Raw genomic sequence first — 25,206 nt, forward strand, 5'->3', positions numbered from 1 at the left:
CACCTGACTACAAGCAGCATCTTCTCGTCATCTTCAACCAGATCTGGCGCAGTGGTGTCTTTCCATCGCAGTGGCAGGAGAGCACCATCATTCCGGTGCTAAAACCCAGTCAAAACCTGCTTGATGTGGATAGCTACCGGCCTGTCAGCCTCAACAACTTTCTTTGTAAGCTGCTGGAACGTATGGTGTGTCGGCAGTTGGGTTGGGTTCTGAAGTCACGTGGCCTACTGGCTCCATTTCAGGGCAGCTTCTACCAGGGTCACTGTACCACTGATAATCTTCTGTGTCTCGAGTCATCTGAACAGCTTTTTCCAGATGCCAGCATCTGGTTGCCATCTTTTTTTACTTAAGTAAAGCATACGACATGACCTGGTAACATCATATCCTTGCCACATTTTTATCCAAAACTTCCTTTCACTCTGTACTTTCCATGTCCAAGTTGGTGCCTCCCATAGTTGCCCCCATTTTCAGGAGAATGACGTTCTGCAGGGCTCCGTATTGAGTGTCTCTCTATTTTTAGTGGCTATTAACAGTCTATCAGCAGCTGTAGGGCCGTTGGTCTCACATTCTCAGTGTGCAGATGACTTCTGCATTTCGTGCATTTCGTGCTGCTCCTGCAGTTCTGGTGTTGCCGAGCAGCGCATACAGGGAGTCATTCATAAGGTGCGGTCATGGGCTCTAGCCCACAGCTTCCAGTTTTCAGCCGCGAAGTCGAATGTCATGCATTTCTGTTGGCATCGCACCGTTCATCCTAAACGAGAACTTTATCTTCATGACAATCTACTCACTGTAGATATCAATCAATTCTTAGGACTGATTTTTGACACCCGATTAACTTGGCTACCTCACCTTTGTCAGCTTAAGCGGAAGTGCTGGCAGCACTTCAATACCCTCTGCTGCCTGAGCAACACTAACTTGGATGCAGATTGCTCTATGCTGCTGCAGCTCTACAGAGCCCTTGTTCAACCTGCCATGACTATAGGAGTCTGGTTTATAGTTCAATGGTGCCCTCAGCGCTGTGTTTACTTGACCCAGTGCACCACTGTGGTGTTCGCCTAGCGATGGAGCTTTTAGAATGAGTCCGGCGACCAGTGTCCTGGTGGAGGTCGGACTCCCTCCATTGAAGGTTAGGTGTGCACAACTGCTTGCCAGTTATGTTGCACACGTTCATAGTTCTCCTGCGTGTCTGAATTACTGCCTCCTTTCCCCAACCACGGCAGTTCATCTCCCACATCAGCGGCCCAGGTCAGGGCTTAGGATTGCAGTTCGCGTCCGGTCCCTTCTGTCTGAACTGGAGTCCTTCCCATTACCACCTCTCCTGGAGGTTCATTCACATACACCTCCATGGTGTTCACCTAGGCTGCAGATTTTTCTGGACCTCTTGCATGGCCCTAAGGACTCCGTTAACCCTTCAGCTCTTCGCTATCACTTCCTCTTTATTCTCAACATGTACCGGGCCATGAAGTGGTTTACACTGATGGCTGATGGTCACGTAGGCTTTGTATATGCTCTTGGAGGACATATTGACAGCAATCCTTGCCAGTTGGCTGCAGTGTTTTCATTGCAGAGCTGGTGGTCATATCTCGTGCTCTTGAGCATGTCCCGCTTATGTCCTGGTGACACATTTCTACCGTGTACTGACTCCCTGAGCAGCCTAAAAGGTATCAACCAGTGCTACCCTCGCCATCCTTTGGTAGCATCCGTTCAGGAGTCTGTCTATGCACTGGAATGGTCCCGTTATTCTGTGGTGTTTGTTTGGACCACAGGATACATTGGAATCTCAGGCAATGAACTTGCCGACAGGCTGGCCAAATAGGCTATGCAGAAACCGCTTCCAGATATGGGCGTCTCTGTACTGACCTGCATTGTGTCTTATGATGCAGAGTTTTTCGGCTTTGGGAGATGGAATGGCATAACAGTATGCGTGTCATTAAGGAGACTACAAATATCTTCCATGTGGTCCTCTCACAGGGAATCAGTTGTCCTCTGCCGGCTCTGCATTGGCCATATGTGGCTAACATGTGGTTACCTCCTCCGTCGCAAGGACCCACCTCAGTGCCACTGAGGCTCAGAAATGATGGTCATCCACGTCTTGCTTGACTGCCCACTTTTACCAACTCTGCAGTGGACTTTTAACTTTCCCAGCCCCTGACAATGCCTCAACAGCAGCTTTAGTTTTATGTTTTATTCATGAGGGTGTGTTTTATCATTTGATCTAAGTTTTAGCACATGTCCTTTGTCCCTCTGTGTCCTCCACCATAGTGTTTTTAGGGTGGAGGTTTTAATGTTTTGGCAGAGTGGCTGGCTTCTCCTTTCTATTCTCATGGTCAGCCAGCCATGGTAATCTGCTCTCTTGTTTTGATCTCTTGTACATGTTTCTTGTGTATTTCTGTATTTTTCTTGTCCTGTTTTGTCCATTGTAATGTTTTTTTGTCCTTCTGTCATTCCTCTGGTTCTTCCTTTCTCCTGTTATTGTGCTGTATGTCTTCTATGTTTTCTTCTTTCCCTCGGGTAATTGACCTACTGGGAACAAGGGACCGATAACCTTGCACCTTGCAGTTTGGTCCCCCCCCCCCCCCCCCCCTTTTAAACCAACCAACCAACCAACCAAGCAACTAACCAACTACCCAACCAGCCAACCAAAGGACACCCTCCTTGAATGTTTTAATCTTATATGCAGACAGACACTTTCCCAGCTCCTGGAGGTAGACAATTCTGATGCCTCTCCTCGCACCAGGAAAGGACTGTACATGTCGCAGTAGTTACTGGAGTGTAGCCTGAATGAGCTGTGTAGAAAGTACCCTGGAGTGTGTGGTTAACCATCATCTGATCTGGTTATTAGAAACCAGGCAACTCTTTAGCCACTTTAAGTGTGGATTCTGGAGGTTGTGGTCCACTGTCGATAACCTTACCCTACTAGAGGCGGCTGTTCAGCAGGCTTTTGTACATTAACATCACTGTCTCGGTATATTCGTTCATATCTGCAAGGTGTCTAACACAAGTTGGAGACACAATATTCTCAAGCAACCCCATCAGTGGGGCTTTCTTGTGGTCATTCCTTTTTTTAGGTCCACAGTTGGTGACGTGCTGTCAGATCGTTTTGAGCAGCAGAACGGTGTTTCTTAAGGCTGTGTTTTCAGTGTTACCCTCTTTACCATAGCCATAAACAGTATAACGTCTATGGTAAGGGCTCCTTAGAGTGCTCCTTATTTGTGGACAATTTTTCTGTTTCTTGTTCGTCCTCTGGTGTTGCAAGAGCGACCCATTGCAATTTACAGTGCTGAATTTAGAAGAATGGACTGCAAAGAAGGGTTTTCAGTTTTCTGCATATAAGTTTTTGTGTGTGGGGGGTGTTAATCATTCTTGTCGTACTTTTGATTTACTTGATTTGCATATGAGGAACACTGTTCTACATTTTAAAGACTCATTGAGGTTTCTGGGCCTCATGTTGGGCTGCAAACTGTTAGTATTACCACACCTGAAGGCACTGAATATCATAAAGCACCTTAGCCACAGGTCTTGGAGAGCAGACAGGGCGCTTCTCCTCCAGTTTTATAGGGCTTCTGCGTGTTCATAGCTGTACTATAGCTTCACAGTGTATTGGTCAGTGAGGCCATCTTATTTGAAGATTATTGATACTATCCACATGAGGGAATTAGGCTAGCCATGGGTGCTTAAAGGACCAACCCCATAAGCAGTCTCTGTGCTGAGGCTAGGGAGCCACCACTCACCATCCGCCAGCAGCACGTAATACCACATCAGTCATGTAAGTTCCTCACTTCTCTGGCGCTACCTGCATACCATACCATACTGTTGCTTGTGTGCTTCTGGAACGCCTTTCCTCCAATCATCCATGAGCAACAATACCATTTGCGACCCGTATGCAGCATGCCTGGAATCACTTGGTGTAAAGCACCCAAAGCCTGGATTTTAACCACCTGCCGCTATGGTTACTGCAGAGGCCCAGGGTAATTTTATATTTTGTGCATTACAGGAGAGACTCCACTCCTGCATATGTTTTAATACTTAATTTTCTTCCATTTTAACAGAGGACCACAATTCTACAGCTGTCTTCATGGGTGGGTTGAAACGGAGGGGGGGGGGGGGGGGGGGGGGAGTTGTTTTCTCTGATCGTGTCCTCAAGGTCCAACTGCCTGGAATCTTTACTGTATTCAGTGCAGAACTATGTGTGGTCTAGTGGGCACTGAAGCAGATGAGGCATGCTTAGAGTGCTAAATTCCATGTCGGTTCTGATTCTCTAATTGCCCTTTGCTCTCTGTAAAACATTAGTACCTGACAGACAAAGTAGTCCATTATATCCAGGATGCCTTTCTCCAACTACAGTCGCTGAGGAAGGAGATGACTTTTTGCTGGAAAGCAGTGTGCATGGGTCTTGCCGAAGATGAAAGGGCGGATGTAGCAGCCAAGGAGGTGTGTGGTGAATGTCATTTATTTCAGTGTGCTATCATTCCTCCAAGCTGTTACTTCGCTGTTGAGGTACAGAGTCATGTGTCGGTGGGAAGACAAGTGACTGGAAGTGACAAACTGTTTCTACTAAAGCCCACTACTCAGCCATGATGTATTTCCTTTCAGCCACAGTCATGGGACGAGTTCCACCTTACCCGTCTTCACATAGGCCACAGCCCAATAATGTATGGCTTCTTCCTTGAGCAAGAGGACCCTCCAGTGTGTGGTGCACATGGTATACAGATCACTGTGCACCACATGTGGCTCGAAACACACACATACACACTCACACTCACACATGCGCGCGGTAATCTCTCAGTAGCATTCATTATTCTGGAGCTGTGTGGTTGTAACTTAAGTATTCTTACAGTGATTTTAAAATGAATAAACTAGATTGTTTACTAAAAACGCCCTTTCATTTATTAAGTATATAAAAGAAGCTAGAAATCAAGTGGTTAGATGCCCATCAACAAAATAATTCTAAATGTCTCAAGTCAATTCTAACAAGAACAGTACTTTCAGCAATACATCTTTCTGCAAAGAGTTGTGGGTAACAGTGAGCAGAGAGAAACAAAAGTTATTTTGTTTCTATTGTGTGTTATTTAGTTTTAAAGAACTACATACAACAGCCTTGGCTATAAGACTAAAGATTTAAGTGATCAAATTAAGAAACATTAGGAAAGTGGACCATATTTAGAAAACGCTTGTAAATACAAAGTGTGTGGGATCATTAACTTTGTTGCTCAGATTGATTCAACATATAAAATGCCAATCAGAAGCATAATGAATTAGTTACCAAGAATAGACATGTATTATTAGTAGATTGTGTAACGTTTTTTGGAACTCATGAATTAGCAGTAAGAGCTTGCATTGAAAAATAAGAGTCAGCTAACTGTGGTAATTTCTTAGATTTGTTATCTCTTCTAGGAAATGTTGACGGTGTATTAGATGACCACTTAAAAGGCTACATAGTACTTTTGTCTGTAAATACTGTATATGTCACATATACAAAACAAACTTTTAGATTGTATGAATCAAGTTTACATGGAAGAACTGATTAAATACATTAGTGCCGCCACTTTTGTTTCTGTGCACTCAGACACAACAACAGATGCTACTGGCAAAAGTCAGTTTGTCAGTGTACTGCAGTATATTAAGAGGAAGAAACCTGTTGAAAGAGTGTTTTCCTCTGACATACATATGAAAATGAAGTTTATACACTCCTGGAAATTGAAATAAGAACACCGTGAATTCATTGTCCCAAGAAGGGGAAACTTTATTGACACATTCCTGGGGTCAGATACATCACATGATCACACTGACAGAACCACAGGCACATAGACACAGGCAACAGAGCATGCACAATGTCGGCACTAGTACAGTGTATATCCACCTTTCGCAGCAATGCAGGCTGCTATTCTCCCATGGAGACGATCGTAGAGATGCTGGATGTAGTTTTGTGGAACGGCTTGCCATGCCATTTCCTCCTGGCGCCTCAGTTGGACCAGCGTTCGTGCTGGAAGTGCAGACCGCGTGAGACGACGCTTCATCCAGTCCCAAACATGCTCAATGGGGGACAGATCCGGAGATCTTGCTGGCCAGGGTAGTTGACTTACACCTTCTAGAGCACGTTGGGTGGCACGGGACACATGCGGACGTGCATTGTCCTGTTGGAACAGCAAGTTCCCTTGCCGGTCTAGGAATGGTACAACGATGGGTTCGATGACGTTTGCATGTACCGTGCACTATTCAGTGTCCCCTCGACGATCACCAGAGGTGTACGGCCAGTGTAGGAGATCGCTCCCCACACCATGATGCCGGGTGTTGGCCCTGTGTGCCTCGGTCGTATGCATTCCTGATTGTGGCGCTCACCTGCACGGCGCCAAACACGCATACGACCATCATTGGCACCAAGGCAGAAGCGACTCTCATCGCTGAAGACGACACGTCTCCATTCGTCCCTCCATTCACGCCTGTCGCGACACCACTGGAGGCTTGCTGCACGATGATGGGGTGTGAGCGGAAGACGGCCTAACGGTGTGCGGGACCGTAGCCCAGCTTCATGGAGACGGTTGCGAATGGTCCTCGCCGATACCCCAGGAGCAACAGTGTCCCTAATTTGCTGGTAAGTGGCGGTGCGGTCCCCTACGGCACTGCGTAGGATCCTACGGTCTTGGCGTGCATCCGTGCGTCGCTGCGGTCCGGTCCCAGGTCGACGGGCACGTGCACCATCCGCCGACCACTGGCGACAACATCGATGTACTGTGGAGACCTCACGCCCCACGTGTTGAGCAATTCGGCGGTACGTCCACCCGGCCTCCCGCATGCCCACTATACGCCCTCGCTCAAAGTCCGTCAACTGCACATACGGTTCACGTCCACGCTGTCGCGGCATGCTACCAATGTTAAAGACTGCGATGGAGCTCCGTATGCCACGGCAAACTGGCTGACACTGACGGTGGCGGTGCACAAATGCTGCGTAGCTAGCGCCATTCGACGGCCAACACCGCGGTTCGTGGTGTGTCCGTTGTGCCGTGCGTGTGATCATTGCTTGTGCAGCCCTCTCGCAGTGTCCACAGCAAGTATGGTGGGTCTGACACACCGGTGTCAATGTGTTCTTTTTTCCATTTCCAGGAGTGTATAACATTTTTTATGAACAATTCCAGTATTAAGTTTATTGTCTTATTATCTAGACCCTGCCTATTATGAACATCAGCCTCCATTGACTGAAGTTAAAACATTCTTCAAGCATTTCTAACTGAAACTATGCAGCAGTGATTGCAAATAGTAGTATTATCCAGACAACGAAGACCAATGTGGCATAATGTTATCATTTAGAAAATTTGCGGTTGCTATGGACCCTATAACAGCTAAAAGACAAATTTTACCATAAACAAAATTCTACAAGTGTAGAACAAGTTTCTTAGCACACATGTATCATTGGGCCTAGTGGTCTAGTAGTGGTACACGTGCCTGAAAACTGAAAGGTCATGTGAATGAATCCTAGTCAGACTATGGAATCTTCAGTCTGTCTTTAACCTAGCTTCATATCTCAGTTATGTGAAATTTTCTAGGAATGACACAGTCCAAACTCCACATTACACTGAAGGTACTTGAATCGGGCCACTGAGCCACACACCATTAGGTGACATGTGAAGCATGATGGAGATGTAGATATTATTATATATGCATCATTCTTGCCTTTTTTACTATCAGTATTTCCTAAATAAGTTTTTTATAACACTAAATTATTATTCTTACAGTAAATACATTTATCTGAAGGAAGCTGATTCATCTTGACTCTTGATCCTTTTTTAAAAACATTCCTTAACACATTTGCATTGCATGTAGCAACAAATTAGGATTAGTAGTTCAGTAAGTGACTCATTTACATATGTAAATGAATAATGTCTTTGGCACTGTGTCTCCATACTTGTCACCCTTAGGAGGTGAGAGTATGGTGACCACGGGACTCCGAGCTATTGCAGTTCCTACTTCCTTTCCTATGCTGCAGTCTCTTATCTCAGACTACCATTCCTATTCTTGTTCTCTTTCTCATAGTGACAGCTTTGATGTCAACCAGGGTATTCTCTAGGTTCTGCCTTCTTTTCTCATGATATTCTTTCATTTACCACTGTTTAGCTGAAGTAATTTGTAGTCCCCTTTGTAATCTTACCCTCCTACACATCACGATTGAAATTCTCTGTCAATAAAAGTTTTGAAAGCTTCAAAAGGCAGAAAATATACAAAAGAAGTACTTTTTAGTTGTCCTCATTTTCTCTTCTTCTTGTTGTTGGCTCTAATTCTTGCATCTATGGGTACATTCTTACAGCTGAAATTTTGGTTTATAACATTGTGGGTTCCTGATGACTGAATAACTGATGAAGACTTCCCTCTATATTTATTTTATTTTATCCCATTCTTTTATACCACACTGACTTGACAATCTCCATTGCAAAAATACATTGTTGTAGACAAAATTAAAGGAACTCTTTCGTTTCCATCAGAGGTGTGCCCACTACTACTCATATTCTTTGGTATTCACAATATTTCAAAGAGTTTACAAAGCAAAAGAGGTTACAAACTTTCTTAACAAAAGAAGGCTCTTTGCTGAAATACATCACTATTTTGTAAATGAATCCATAAATAAATTTAATTATTAGCATTAGATTGTGAAATTAATGATGTAAATTTTAAGTATACCAGAATTTCTAATTTCAAATATTTCTAAAACAAGAATAATTTTTAACCTTTAGTACATATCAGTTGTAACAAATTAATTTCTTTTTATACATTTTAGTCTGAAATATAATACATTGTATACAAAATCATATGAAAGTCATTCATTTAAACAATTGAGATAATTTTCACTATTACAGGAATTGATAGTATACATGGTATCGGTTTTTATATATATAGTGTTGAGGAGGGTGTCCCATTACACATTCTAGTCGCTAGTCACTTATCTGTCAAGCATTCTCACTTGGCTTGTGAACACCTTAAACATCAATATGTTTAAAAATGTTATTTCTGCTGATCCTCTCAGTATTGTATAATGATTACCTGACATGCTAGATTGGCTCCAGTGATGTGGAGATGCTTGTCCTGAAGCTGCTGCAGGGAAAATTATTCTTGCAGCAAGAATGGCCTCTGGTGACGTGGAGGTGAGTTGTCCTCTGACTGCTGCAGAGAAAATTATTCTCACAGCAGGTCCAGCCAGTGTGTTGTCAGCTTGGAGTGTTATTGATGGCCCAGTTCCAGGATGAACCGATTAAATGAGTAACCAGATTTCTCATAGAAGGTGCGAGCAATCTACTGGATACTGTCCAACAGCAGCAGTCTGCCTGAATCAGATGAATTGGATACAGACTTGGGAGGTACAGAGTGAGTTTCAATGCTCAGTTCTGCACCCTCTACAGTGCCGCAATGTGAGTGTCAGCAGCCTTTCTACACACCACAGCCATGTACTCTCTAGCAATGATCTGACCAGTGTCAGGTAGAGTAGAATCCATGGTGCAGAGATAGTGACAACCGGGAATTAAGCGGAGGATATAGAATGGAGAGATGCCCCAGTGCTCTGCTTCTGATGCCACATATATGCTGGGTCCAGGTGTCTCTTGTCAAGGATCACCTTCAGGTATCTTATGGTCTTTGTTCATGGGGTGAGGCCTCCTATTATGTTGACAAGTAGCAGATCTGGCAGCAACATCCTTCGAGTGAAGGCTACTGCCTGGCTCTTGGCAGCATTGAATTTAAGTTGCCACTTCATTATCCATGCTCGCCGTTCATCACACCCAAGTTGTAGGCAGTTTCTTATTGTCTTGAACAACATTGTATCGCCAGGATAAAGTGTCAGTTCTATGCATGCCATCTGTGGTGCATCAGCGGTGTAAGAGGAGTACAGCGAGGGGCTGAGGACCGACCACTGCAGCACCCCTGTGCATATCTGCCACTCTATGAATAACCCATTGTTTGCCCTTACATGGAAGGTTCTCTCAACAAGGTAGGACTGAAGAAGGATCCCTTGTGATGTCAGTATCCAGAGTACAAAGAGTTTATACACAAGGCCTTCATGCCACATGAATCAGATGCTATGTGCACATTAAGAAGCAGCGCCCCAAGGAAATCCCTTGTTTCCAGTGCCCTCATTGCCAATTGCACCAGTCGCAGCAGCTGGTGAGAAGTCGAGCAGCTGCTCCGAAATCCAAACTGTTCATCTCAGTGTTTTGTTTTCATCATCATCACCGATGCACAAGTCACCCTATGTGACTTCATGTGAAATAAGACTTGCAACCCAGCAGCTGAACTTCCCCAGATGGGGCCTCCTGGCCAACAATGGCACATGATCATTTTATTTCATTTGCACTGTCAAGGAGACCTGTCACTCTTCCTTTCATTCCTCCTGGAAGGAATCCAATACCGTGTGTTGCCTCTGCTTTGATCATATCAGGCTAACTCGTAGTTTTATTTTACATAATGAGCCACTGTCACATTTTAGGTGCGGAGCCTTACAGACAGCATCCGATATCCTGGCAGAACTCTCTGGCCCTCCATGCTAAGCATGGCCTTTCAAGTTCTTTGCCTCAGATATTGACAGATGATTGATCGATGGGGCTGAACTGGTTCTCTGTTTTCAGGTATAAGGCCGTAAGCAGTCTTTGGGATAGGAGCAGGGTGGTTGTGGTTTGGGGTGTCCCACAGCATGCTGGGTCTGGGGGACCCCTGACTTTACCTTCTTGACCAGCTCACTCTTTGATCCCTCTTTTACTTAATTTTAATTGCTTGTATGTGCAGTTCGTCTCCTCTCTGCCACATGCTATTTTCTGTTTTAGAGGTAACACTGTTGAATAGTGGGTGCTTTGTAATGCCTTTACAGCACTGGAGCAGAGGTGGTTGTTGGTGAGGTGATTCCCACCGCATGCAGATGTCCAAGGACACCCAGTTACTGCCTTACCCTATTTCTCTCCTCTTATTTTTATTACTGACAGTCTAATTTATGACCCTTGCATTTTTAATCTTCTCACTTTTACTGTACTGAATTTGCCAACTCAAAAACATTCTTTGCTCTGTATCTGTTTTTGCCATTGCTGGGGCTGGCTGATGGGTCTTTTCTTGCCAGTGGATGAGCCCTTGTAGGTTGGTGGATAGTAATCAAATGGTTGATGCTTTGTTGTGTTGTTATGAAAAGACACTTAAATTGTCTGTGCTTGCTTTACACCTACCTCTGTTGTTAACTGGAACCTGAAAACTATTTTTGCAGTCAGCCAGAAAGCAATGGAGACCACACTGACCATAATTTCCAGTCCGCTAGTCCACATTACTTTTTGTGCTCACTGAAAGAAAATGTTCTTACATGCTATTTACTCAATGGGATCAGGAATTATGACTATAAATAAAAGTCCAGTCTGTCGCCTTGGCTTCTGATCACCAAAAGTTAACTGCTCACATTAAAAGTGGAAAATAATCTTGCTAATTGCCACACAGTGTTGTCAACATTACAGGTGGCACACAAACAGTTACTTCCATGAAACCTAAGTGATCCAGGATGGTGTACAGTTCTCACAAGTTCATTTCCTACTTTTAATGAAAATGCATTCAAGTGTCCCAGCTCTGACGTCAACCATGACACAATGACACAGGCATTTGACTGATGCAAATAAATTGATATCTCAGTGTGAAGTGTCTCCTTCAATTGCTTCTGTGGCTGGTTTTACATAGGGGTGCAGCTGACCACCGAATGGAACATTTGGTATCAAATGCCCCAGTCACAGGTAACAGTATCTAAATGGCCCCTTTCTCGGACACACATTGATTAACAGCTTTATTGTTTAACAATTTACAGTCTTCTTAATTTTTATATAAATAGGGTAAGTTTGCTTTAGTTACTGAAAAAGGTTTAGCACGACTGCATTTAAACTTCATCAGTTAGAATTTTTAGAACTGAACCAGCAGTAGAACAGGACCTCTGAACTGCCGCTTTGATTCCTTGTAATCGTTGTTATTTACAATACAGTCTTGAAACTTTGTACAGCTGTATTATTGCATGAGTGTAATCAAGTGCTCTAATTAGAACTTTCTATAACAAATACAAATAATACTTGATCTACCATGAATAAGGACAATTTTGTTGCAAATTTTGTTTTTAATACATACCTTGAAAACTAATAGAGGTAGCTTGTTCATGTCACATTCTTATTGTTTTTACGAAACTAAAGCTACATACGAATTTTTAGCTTTATGAGTCTAATATTTAGTGGCTTAAATTTTGGTAAAAACATTAATTTTAACCAAAATACTGTTTTGATCAATTTATGATTTGTAACTTTTAATTGTGTCATATATTTGCATATTCTGAACAGTTTTTAGTTTTAGTATTCAGTGCCACTTACTCTTTCTTAAGATCGTACATTTTTCCTAACATATGCAATTGGTCATTCTGAGACTTTACTTTAATAAACTTGAGCATGCACGGACAAATTTGGAAAAGTTATTTTACTTTTTAATTTCACTTTTTTTTAATTATCCTGCAATCCTTCGTACATTAAGCACTGGTGCATTATGATGAAGTGGTGCTGTTAGTAGTGGATTGGGGTAAGTCCAGGCACACTTGCTCGACTCTATACCTCTTACAATGATACAGTGGTTGATTCGCCTCACACTGGAGAACTCTTGTCTGCTCTGACACCCATTCCAGCCAGATCCGAACACTTCTCCATAAATTCTTTCTCATCTCCTGCAGCATATTGCCTCCAATGCCTTGATCTTGCTGCTCCACCATACTTTCATTTACAGAACATGTCCTTCACAGGTGTCACTGATTCCACATGAACTACTGCGGGATTGAGAGAGTAATGACCTTGCCATTTAGTCTGTTAAATTCCAGTCAACAAACCAATCAACCAAAAATTTATAATAAACTGTTTGGAAAGGTCTAATTAAAAGAATTTAATAGTAATTAAATGGCAGAGCAGTCCACTTATTCCACTACAGACATTTTTGCAATGTTTTCAACTCCTATAAAGAGGTAGTACAGTTGTATGCTGTTGTATTATTTTTTATTTTGCTGCATGATATGCTAATCTTTAATGTGACTTTTGTTGACTTCTGTTAGTTACAACAGCTATAAATATATGGGTAAGGCACATCATTAGAGGTAGTGTATATTCTTTGTAAGTGACCAACCATGCTGCTGATACAGCCAACTTTAGCTTAGAAACCAACCCATATTTTCACAAAGCAATATAAGGGTGATTCAGCTGCCCCTATCCCAGGGATCTATGCAACCCAAAATGCCTTAAAATACTCCGCACAAGATTTTTGTATTCGCTCACTCACTATGTGCAAACTGTTAGTCCTACAGAAAAAAATGAACTGGACCTTTTTGTAGGAAATTTCATGTATTTAAATTTTGTACTGGGCTACATTATCATTAGCAGTTGTAGTTTTAAATGTATTAGGAAAAATGTACAAAAGTAACGATCAAGAATGTCTGCACCATTTTCAGTAAACCACACACAGAGGAGTTTATTAAACATTTGCATGTGAAGGAAGGGCATTTTGAGTAAGGGAGACAGCTTGTGCTGTCTTCTTTGCATTAAAGATTGATTTAGATTTTTAAGATTATAAATTATGTTTCCTAATTATATGTTTGAAAACTTGTAAAGTATCATATTACAGCATATGTTGCTTGTATTTGATAAGTATCATGTAAATTGAACCAGTAATGCAAATTAGTACATAATGAGAGCAAAATTCTAACCCTTTCGCTTCACTAGTGATTTCCATCCTTAACCATCTGTATCACAAGAGACTTCATTAGTATCAAACTGGCAGTGTAAAAGATACAGAAAGAGTTGCAACTGATAGCTTCTACACTTAGAACAGGATATGAAGAAAGCATTGTTTACAATTCATTTTCATTGAAATTTTGTAGGAGCTGTTCCAATTATTCGCAGTCCTCGTGGAAATGCTGCAGAGATGGTTGCTGAGAAGTTAGACAAGAAACTTAGAGAGAATTTAAGAGACACTAGAAACAGTTTATTCATTATGGATGCTACGCAAACTGGTCATTTCAGGTAAAACTTTTCTCTTCAAAATCCCAAGAATATGTGTGATGCAGTGTTAAGTCTTGTTATGAAATTGTTAACATTTTTATTTGTGTTGAACGAAAGCTATAGTATAAAAGTGCTGTTTTGACACATTTCATTGTGAAGGATGTTAATAGGGGACCACTCTGTCAAACTCATCTCTTGTTAAACAATGGCAAATCAACAACATTAGGAAAAAGACAGATTACTACTCTCTGTTAAGATGACCCATTGGATTGCAGACAGGTGCAATCAAAAGGCTGTTACACATTATAGCTTCCAGCCAAAGGCCTCTCCAGCAAAGAACACACACACACACACACACACACACACACACACACACACACACACACACAAAAAAGGCAAGCAAGCACACCACCTGCACAACTGGCCGCTACCACCAACAGCTCCGACTGGAATGCCGGAATTCTGGTCGGAGCTGCTGGTGGTAGCAGTCATGTGTGCTTGAGGTGTCCTGGGTTGTGTGAATATGAGAGTGTGTTCTTCGCTCAAGAAGGCTTTGGCTGAAATCTATAATGTTTAACTGTCTTTTTATTGCACCTGTCTGCAGTCAACAGGTCACCTTTACGGTGCATAGCAATTTACCCTTTTCTTAATATTGTTAATCTCATGTTAATTTGGAAAAAGGGAAAAGAACCTTCAAATTTGATCACTATTACCACTTCTGGACAATCCTCCACATGTAATTTTTGTTGCAAAGTGCCCATTGTCATACTTTCTGTACTTAAAAAGTTCTTTAATACCTTTTGTCTCCTTTGACCACAGCCTCATACTTGGTTTGTAAGCTCTGATCTTAAAGTGTGTGGTTTCATCCGTGCCGTTGAGATTTTTAAACATGTTTCCCCCCCCAAGTTTAACCCCGCCCCCCCTTTCTCCTTCAGGGCCCACAGCTCTTTTGTGGGTATGTATGGTGTGTGCATGGGACTCCAAGCTCTCTCGGACCCCATTCCTTTCCCCATATCTCCTCCTTCAAATCCTAGCTAATCCCTCTCCTGCCCCCCCCCCCCCCCCTTCTCCAGCGGTGTTTCACTTTACGAAGGCCCGATTATTCCCTCAGTTTTGCTAGCACTTGTAGATCTTATCTCATGTTTCCATTCTCTCTTTTTTCTGTAGTGTGAGCCATTTGGTGTGGGGGGGGGCTCCCTCTTTTAACATCTCAGGCATGGGTTCCTCCCCCCCCCCCACCCCATCCTCCCTCCCCCATCATACCCCCGCCCCTCCCCTGCTAGGTCACCAGTACGTGTAGTCAGCCCATGTGGTGAGGCTGCCGTGCTCCCGCCTAGCTGAACCCCCTGATAATGCACAGAAAATGCTTCTGTTCCTGAACTGTCACCATCTTGTGTATTCCTAGAAGTGGTTGCACTTCTTTTTAGGGCATCAGAACTCCTGCAATGACTGCCCTTCCAGGTGGTCCTTCCTGCGGCTGGATGGCACCCACATGGTGAGCCTCTAATCGGAGTGGGTGGTATCAGGGCAGACACTGCACATGCAGCATGCTGAGCTCCTTGCTTCTGATGACTTTTCCACAGCCATATCTTCAGACAGGAATGGTTCTCTCTCTGCTCCTACTTTTACTTCTTCGGCCAACCACTGGGAGAAGGGCTGGGCCTACTGGCTTGGGGCAAAATTCTTTCCCCATTACGTGGTTTGTTCCAAACTTTTGCTGCTACCAAACTTCTCTTTTCTGTAGAACACATTGAAGATAAGTTTGATGAAGTTGACTCACTTGGAAGAGGCAGTCTGGTTCCCTACTGGATAAAACCTCTTCTGCCAGCCAGTCGGCTTCTGTTTGTGCTTGCAATTGCTCAGGGAACATCCCAATAACCATTATTCCTCTCCAGTCCTTAAATGTGACTCAGGACATTATTTTTCAAAGGGACTTCCTCCTTCAATCTGACAAGAAACTCGGGGACTAATCTGGCATGGCTCAGCATTCATTTTGTAACTGAGTCCAGAGAGGTCCTAAGGACAATCGTGTTGATACCAGCACTTTCATCCTGGCTTTTGTGGAGGATACCCTTCCAGAAAAAGACAAAGTTATTGTTTACTGTTGTGATGTGAAGCACTATACCCCACCTCCCATGCACATTTTCCACTGACTCTGATGTGGTCACGTGTCTTTGTAATTGAGGTGAATCCTATTTGTGGTGACAGTGGCCAACATCTCCATGTTGGAGTCTTTGTACCCTTCCGTCCAAGTGCAGGAAATGTTCTGTTCTACATTCTCCTCACTCACTGGATTGCTTAAAAAGGAAAGAAAGATTCAGGAATTTAAAACTCTAGACCATCTCTTTCTATTCTGAGGCCCAACAGAAATTTGACTGTCAATGTCTTAAATGTCTACCTTTGCTTCTCACAAAACCATTCCTTCTCCTCGAACAGAGAAAAACAGTCTTCCCTGGCCTGGTACCCACTGTGGATGGGGCTCCCTCTAGGAAAGCGCCCCCCCCCCCCCCCCAGTGTCTCCAGGATCAAATGCCCGTTACTTCAAGTCAGATGCTGGATCCACACTCTGTGGGTCTTGTGGCTGCTCATTCTCTTTCACATCCTGATATTGCTGCAACTTGCTATCTCGCCCTCCGAAGGAGGAGGAGGAGGAGGAGGAGGAGGAGGAGAAGAAGAAGAAGAAGAAGATGCATGTGTCTCATGACGAGACTACCCCAACATATCAGGGTGTCGCCCCCCACCTCTCAATCAGAGTCCAATCTTACATTAATGGTTGTCACTCTGCCCTTACCAGTGACAGACACCAATTCAGCACAATGACCAATTCTGGTCCGTTTGACATCCATCCAGCCTCTTGTATTACTCTACTCTACTCTGCAGCTTATGTTGTATTGCATGTCAGCCCTGTGCTTGCCTCTGGTGGTGTTTGTTATGTTTGTCCACACGGACATTGTTACTTCTTGGGTTCATCTTTATACCGTGCTAGAAGCGGTGGCCATTTGCATCCATTTAGATTCTGTGGTAACGATATGCTGTCTGTCTCCCCTCAGACTGACCACCTACATTTCCTGCTCTTCTTGCTTTCCTTCGACTGCTCCCTCCCCCTCTCCCTTCTCCTTGGGGATTTTAATGCCCATAAACCTATGTGGGATGGCTCTGTGACCACTGAAAGGCGGGATTGCTGAAGACCTTCTGGCAGGGCTTGATATCTGCCTCCTCAACATGGGAGCTCAACACACTTCAGTGTGGCACATGGCACTTTCTCAGCCATTGATCTTTCTGTCTGTAGCCCTGGATCCCCACCTCCCCTGCCCCCCTGTTCAGTGGGGAGTTAATGATGGTGTGTGCGACAGTGACCATTTTCTAATCATCTTATCTTTCTCCAGCATCACTCAGCTGGATACCCTCCCAGGTGGGCCTTAACTAATGCAGGCTTGAATGTCTTCCTCGGTTGCCATCCCAACCGCTCCACGGCACAACATCTTTGAAGAATCCGTACAGAGTTTGATCAACGCCTCCATATGGTAGCTGCTTCAGCAATTCCTTCTTATTCAGGTTCTCCCTGACGTGAGACTGTCCTTTGGTGGACCTCCAAAATTGCTGTGGCTATTAAAGGCTGCCTTTGTGCCTTAAACAACCTTGTGCCAAGGCCCATTATCTTCTAAAGCAGCAGGTACAGATTTGTTGGTAACAATATGCATTGCCATAGAGCCGCATACTCCATCTTTGCAGGTATGGGAAAATATCAGTCAGCATATTAATGGCTGCTGTCCTAGAACTGTCGTGAGAAATTCCCTGAATGGTTTTATTCTCACCAGTCCAGACTCTATTGCTGAGCATTTTGCTTGACATTTTGCTCAGGCCTCACTGTCAGCCCTCTGTCCATGCCAGTTCATCTTCTCAAATACTGTCTGGAATGTTTTCCCTGTGCCTAGAGTCTTGTAATGTCCCATTTAGCAAATTAGAATTTGCCTGCGCCCTTGATTTCTGCCTCAACATGGTTCCTGGACCAGACTGGGTGCACAATCAAATGCTTCAACACCTATTGGTGGCTAGCCAAAGTCATGTACTTGCCCTTTTTTGTCATCTCTGGATTGGAGGGGAATTACCTTCCCAGTGGCAAAAAAGTGTCTTTATTCCAGGTTCGCTATTGGGTAAACCGCCTCTCCCAATTGACAGCTATTGTCTGATTTGTTTAATCAGTGTCCTCTGCAAGTTATTTGGATGTATGGTGAATCAAAGGCTGTAGTGGATCCTTGAACCCCAGAACCTTTTGGCTTTGACCCAGTGTGGTTTTCATCAAGGCCTCTCTACTGCAGATAATTTAGTCCTGGAGTGTACTATCTGAACAACCTTTGCCCTAAACTGACACATTGTTACAGTCTTCTTTGATCTGCGTAAAGCTTATGATAGCACTTGGCACCACATCATCACATGTTGGGCCCTCTGTGGCCTGCTCTTGATTTTTATTCGGAACTTTCTTTCATGTCATACTTTTCAGGTACGTGTTGGCACCTCCTGTAGCACCTTCTGTCTGCAGGAGAATGGGGTTCCAAATGGTTCCATTGTGAGTGTCCCTCTCTTTTTAGAGCTGAACAGTGGTCTGGTGGCAGCTGCGGGGCCTATGGTGCCCCCTTTGCAAACTGATGATTTTTGCATTTATTTTTGTTATTCATTTATGGGTGTTGCTGAACACAGACTACAGGGAGCACTACACCGAGCACAGTCTTGTACTCCAGCTCATGGCATACACTTTTCAGCTGCCAACACTTGCATTATGCATTTCTGTTGACCCTATTCGGATCTGCAGCTTGACAGCCAGGCCTCCTCATCAGTTTTTGGGACACCCCACTGTAGTTGTCAACATGGCTTCTCCATCTTAGTCAGCTAAAGTGGACAAGTTGGTCCCAATTAAGTACTCGTCGATGCCTCAGCAGCACTACCTGGAATGCAGATCACACTACTCTGATACAGTTCTACACAGCATTGTCCCACTGCTGCCTAGAGTATGGGAGTCTCGCATGTGGCTTGACACCACCTTTGACATTACAGATGCTGGACCCACCATTGTGGGCTATGACTGGCAACTAGTGCCTTCCAGACTAGCCCAGTGATCAGCCTCCTAGCTAAGGCAAGGGTTGCACCATTGCCAGTTCTGTGCCAACAACAGTTGATCACTTTGCATTACACATCCGCTGCTACCATCTCCTCTTTCCAGATTCTCAGATCCACCTCTGGCAACTGTGGCCCAAGTCTGGAGTTAAGATTGCCATCTGCATCTGGTCTCTGTTTTCTGAACTCCAGCTTTAAAAACTAAACTCCTCCCACACAAGCCATGAAGACCCAAAGACACTGACTGGCCGCCGTGTCATCCTCAGCCCACAGGCGTCACTGGATACAGATATGGAAGGGCATGTGGTGAGCACAGCGCTCTCCCAGCCATATGTCAGTTTCCGAGACCGGAGCTGCTACTTCTCAATCAAGTAGCTTCTCAGTTTGCATCACAAGGGCTGAGTGCAACCCGCTTGCCAACAGCACTCGGCAGACTGGATGGTCACCCATCCAAGTGCTAGCCCATCCCGACACTGCTCAACTTCGGTGATCTGACGGGAACCGGTGTTGCTGCTGCAGCAAGCCGCTGGCGAAATTCAGCTTTCCCTCAAACAATTCTTCTCTGGGCACACAGACGTATGCCTTCCTGGTACACCTCCGTCCACAGATTTGTCTTGACCTAGCACAAGGTTGAAAAGACCCCACTCATCGTGAGGCCCTCCACAGACAGTTTTCTTCCATTCGTGGCATGTTTCAAAACTCAGTAGTAGTCTATACTGATGACTCGGTGGTTGACACTCACGCTGGCTTTGCTTACATTCAAGTGGGATGTAATGAACTATGCTCGTTGCCGTAAGGCTGCAGTGTTTTCACAACAGAGTTGGTGCCCATCTCTCATGCTCTTGAGCATATCTGTTCCTGCACTGTTGAGTCCTTTCTCATCTCTAGTGATTCTTTGGGCAGTGACCAGTGTGACACTCATTGGTCCCAACCATCGAGGATTCTCGTTTTTCCCTCAAACAACTTGGACGCTTGGTGGTCTTTGTCTGGATCCTGGCTCATGTTGGGATGCCTGCAAATGAACTCAATGACAGGCTGGCCAAATTGACTACCAGCTAGCTGGATTTTGAGATGGATATTATGGAATCATAACTTCAGTCAGTATTATGCCATCAAATTTTAAGGATTTGGAATACAGAGTGGCATATTCTGGCTTTGCTAAACAAACTGTGGGCGATAAAGGAGACCACGAATTTGTGGAGGTCCTTTATGCAGGTCTCTCAAAGGACTCTATTGTCTTTTGCTGGATCCACATTGATCGTACTTAACTGACTCATGGTCATTTCCTCTGACACAAGGATCTACCCCACTGTAGTTGTGCTTGTTTGATGGGGTTCCAGATTTGGCTGGACTGCCTTAACCTAGCCAACGTGAAGTGGACTCTTAATCTTCCTGACTTGCTACCCTTGGTGTTAGCGGATGATGCCTCAGCTGCTGACGTGGTCATATGGTTTATTCGTGAAGGAAGTTTTTACCAGTCTCTTTAAGAGAGGGAGCCTCATGTTCCCCCAGTGAGGGGTTGACATGCTGCCCTGTTGCCTGATCTTCCCCAAACAGGCAACATTTGTTTGTGCTTCGTGCTCCACCCCAGCCCTCTTCCTATCTGCTCTTTTGCTCTTCTTCCTTCTTCTTATGTGTTCAGTTTGACTTGGAGTTCTTCCGCTGTTTTCCTGTGCTTCTCTCACCCCAACTGTGTCGCTATTGTTGTTGAGGTATTGTTGGGTGGTGTGCCTCTGGTAAATGGCAGGATGTATGTCCCCAATCACACTCCCTGTCTTTCAGTGCCTCCAGCTGCCCCTTGGAGGGGGCACATCACCTGCCTTTCCTCCTTCACCCCTTTACTCCCCCCCGTGTTCCTTTCTTTAGGCTTTGTTGATCTTCAGTAGACCTTGGGAGTTTTGCTCCCTTGGATTTTGCACACCAGACCCTTCTTTGGTGTGTAGTTTTGTTGACTTGCCAGTTCCAGTTAGGAGGGACTGATGGCATTTTAATTTGGTGACTTTAATGAGCAAACCACCAACCTACCAGGCTTTATGCATCAGTATAATTTCTCTTCTTACCCCTAATGGCCTAGTTAGGTTCCACTTTAACTTCCTCATTAAACGTCTCAACAGGACCATTGCCACTAAAGGGGTTTGAAAGTGAAATTTATTTGTTAATGGCTGTGAGCTTGTTGCTTCAATACAGGGCCTACATAATTAGAGCCAAGTATTGCACTTTGATGAGTGCAATATTTTAAAGCATTAAAAGGAGGTGGAATGCTGCTGGCATGTATAACACAAAAGACAAGAAAAATCAGACACATTTTGAAGTGAGTCATAACAGTTTAGTGGTGTGAGTCCCGTGTCATATTATGCACAAAAATTAAAAACTGAATTTAGAATTAGGGGTTCAATCATGTAAGTACTGTGTTTGGTAAGTGCCGCTGCCATAAATATTTAACATGTAGGTGAATCTATTGTAACCCACACCCAGAAGCTTTTCCTATGCGCTTCTTCTTTTTGTATTCTGTTCTTTGCAAAACTAGAAACCTTGGTAGACTGACCATCCAAGATCACCTCAGATTCAAGGGGGACTAGTATTTTACAGAATCAAATAGGGGTAATGCAGGAGTTGGTTTAATAACGAATAGGAAAATAGGAATGTGGGTAAGCTACTACAAACAGCATAGTGAACACATTATTGTGGCCAAGATACATATGAAGCCGACGCCTACCACAGTAATAAAAGTCTATATGCCAACTAGCTCCACAGATTACGAAAAGATTGATGAAATGTATGATAAGATAAAAGAAATTATTCAGATAGGGAAGATACATGAAAATTTAATAGTCAAGGGTGACTGGAACTCGATAGTAGGAAAAGAAAGAGAAGGAAACGTAGTAGGTGAATATGGAATGGGAGTAAGGAATGAAAGAGGAAGCTGCCTGGTAGAATTTTGCACAGAGCATAACTTACTCATAGCTAACACTTGGTTCAAGATTCATAAAAGAAGGTTGTATACATGGAAGAAGCCTGGAGATACTGGTAGGTATCAGATAGATTATATAATGGTAAGACAGAGATTGAGGAACCAGGTTTTAAATTGTAAGTCATTTCCAGGGGCAGATGTGGACTCTGGCCACAATCTATTGGTTATGAACTGTAGATTAAAGCTGAGAACCTGCAAAAAGGTGGAAAGTTGATGAGATGGGACCTGGATAAACTGAAAGAAGCAGAGGTTGTTGAGAGCTTCAGGGAGAGCATTATGGAATGATTGACTTGAATGGGGGAAAGAAAAGCAGTAGATGAAGAATGGGTAGCTTTGAGAGACGAAATAGTGAAGGTAGCAGAGGATCAAGTAGGTAAAAAGATGAGGGCTAAGAGAAATCCTTGGGTAGCAGAAGAGGTATTGAATGAAGGAGAAAATATATAAATGCAGTAAATGAAGCAGGTAAAAAGGAATACAAACATCTCAAAAATGAGATTGACAGGAAGTGTAAAATGGCTTAGCAGGGATGGCTAGAGGACAAATGTAAGGATGTACAGGCTTATCTCACGAGAGGTAAGAGAGATACTGCCTACAGGAAAATTAAAGAGAACCACTTGCATGAATATCAAGGGCTCAGTTGGAAACTCAGTTCTAAGCAAAGAAGAGAAAGCAGAAAGGTGGAAGGAGTATATAGAGGGTCTATACAAGGGTGATGTTCTTGAGGACAATATTATAGAAATGGAAGAGAATGTAGACAAAGATGAAATAGGAGATATGATACTGCGAAAAGAGTTCGACAGAGCACTGAAAGACCTAAGTCGAAACAAGGCCCCAGGAGTAGACAACATTACATTAGAACTACTGAAAGCCTTGGAGAGCCAGGCCTAACAAAACTCTACCATCTAGTGACCAAGATGTATGAGAGAGGCAAAATACCCCCAGACTTCAAGAAGAATATAATAATTCCAATCCCAAAGAAAGCAGGTGTTGACAGATGTGAAATTACCAAACTATCAGTTTAATAAGCCATGGTTGCAAAATATTAACACAAATTCTTTACAGACGAATGGAAAAACTGGTAGAAGGCAACCTCAGGGAAGATCAGTTTGGATTCCGTAGAAATACTGCAACACGTGAGGCAATACTGACCCTATGACTTATCTTAGAAAATAGATTAAGGAAAGGCAAAACTATATTTCCAGCATTTGTTGACATAGAGAAAGCTTTTGACAATGTTGACTGGAATACTCTCTTTCAAATTCTGAAGGTGGCAGAGGTAAAATACAGGGAGCGAAAGGCTATTGACAATTTGTACAGAAACCAGATGGCAATTATGAAAGTCGAGGGGCATGAAAGTGAAGCAGTGGTTGGGAAGGGAGTGAGACAGGGTTGTAGCCTATCCCTGATGTTATTCAATCAGTATATAGAGCAAGCAGTAAAGGAAACAAAAGAAAAATTCAGAGTAGGAATTAAAATCCATGGATAAGAAATGAAAACTTTGAGGTTCGCTGATGACTTTGTAATTCTGTCAGAGACAGCAAAGGACCTGGAACAGCGGCTGAACAGAATGGAAAGTGTTTTGAAAGAAGGATATAAGATGAACATCAACAAAAGCAGAACGAGGATAATGAAATGTAGTCAAATTAAATCGGGTGATGCTGCGGGAATTTGATCAGGAAATGAGACGCTTATAGTAGTAAATGAGTTCTGCTATTTGGGGAGCAAAATAACTGATGATTGTCGAAGTAGAGAGGATATAAAATGTAGACTGGCAATGGCAAGGATAACATTTCGGAAGAAGAGAAATTTGTTAACATCGAGTATAGATTTAAGTGTCAGGATGTCGTTTATGAAAGAATTTGTGTGGAGTGTAGTCATCTAGGGAAGTGAAATGTGGATGATAAATAGTTTGGACAAGAAGAGAATAGAAGCTTTTGAAATGTGGTGCTACAGAAGAATGCTGAAGATTAGATGGGTAGATCACATAACTAATGAGAAGGTATTGAATAGAATTGGGGAGAAGAGAAATTTGTGGCATAACTTGGCTAGAAGGGAGAGTAATAGAAGGCAGATTTCAGACTACCTAACAGATCAAAACGAAAATTTCTGTTCCGACACTGACAATGTTGAGTGTTTATGGAAAAAGTTCAAGGCAATCGTAAAATTCGTTTTAGACAGGTATGTGCCAAGTAAAATTGTGAGGTATGGGAAAAACCCAACGTGGTTCAACAACAAAGTTAGGAAACTACTGCGAAAGCAGAGAGAGCTTCACTGCAAGTTCAAACGTAGCCAAAGCCTCTCAGACAAACAGAAGCTAAATGATGTCAAAGTTCGCGTAAGAAGGGCTATTGCGTGAAGCTTTCAGTGAATTCGACAGTAAAATTCTATGTACCGACTTGACAGAAAATCCTAGGAAGTTCTGGTCTTACGTGAAATCAGTAAGTGGCTCGAAACAGCATATCCAGACACTCTGAGATGATGATGGCATTGAAACAGTGGATGACACGTGAAATACTAAACACCTTTTCCAAAGCTGTTTCACAGAGGAAGACCGCACTGCAGTTCCTTCTCTAAATCCTCGCACAAAAACGAAAAAATGGCTGACATCGAAATAAGTGTCCAAGGAATAGAAAAGCAACTGGAATCACTCAACAGAGGAAAGTCCACTGGATCTGACGGGATACCAATTCGATTCTACACAGAGTACGCGAAAGAACTTGCCCCCCTTCTAACAGCCGTGAACCGCAAGTCTCTAGAGGAACGGAAGGTTCCAAATGATTGGAAAAGAGCACAGGTAGTCCCAGTCTTCAGGAAGGGTCGTCGAGCAGATGCGCAAAAGTATAGACCTATATCTCTGACGTCGATCTGTTGTAGAATTTTAGAACATGTTTTTTGCTCGCGTATCATGTCTTTTAGGAAACCCAGAATCTACTCTGTAGGAATCAACATGGATTCCGGAAACAGCGATCGTGTGAGACCCAACTCGCTTTATTTGTTCATGAGACCCAGAAAATATTAGATACAGGCTCCCAGGTAGATGCTATTTTTCTTGACTTCCGGATGGCGTTCGATACAGTTCCGCACTGTCGCCTGATAAACAAA

General features: G+C 43.5%; 1 protein-coding gene across 1 annotated transcript in view; it reads left to right on the top strand.

Moving 5' to 3' along the window:
* LOC126278992 (protein sly1 homolog) overlaps window positions 1–25,206 on the top strand; it is a 170,881-nt gene that overhangs the window by 25,899 nt on the left and 119,776 nt on the right. Inside the window, exon 6 of the mRNA XM_049979306.1 lies at window positions 13,901–14,042. Coding sequence (XP_049835263.1) covers window positions 13,901–14,042 — 142 coding nt within the window. The remainder of the gene's footprint in view (window positions 1–13,900; window positions 14,043–25,206) is intronic.

The sequence above is a fragment of the Schistocerca gregaria genome, chromosome 6 (genome assembly GCF_023897955.1).
Source record: "Schistocerca gregaria isolate iqSchGreg1 chromosome 6, iqSchGreg1.2, whole genome shotgun sequence".
NCBI classification, from domain to species: Eukaryota; Metazoa; Arthropoda; class Insecta; order Orthoptera; family Acrididae; genus Schistocerca; species Schistocerca gregaria.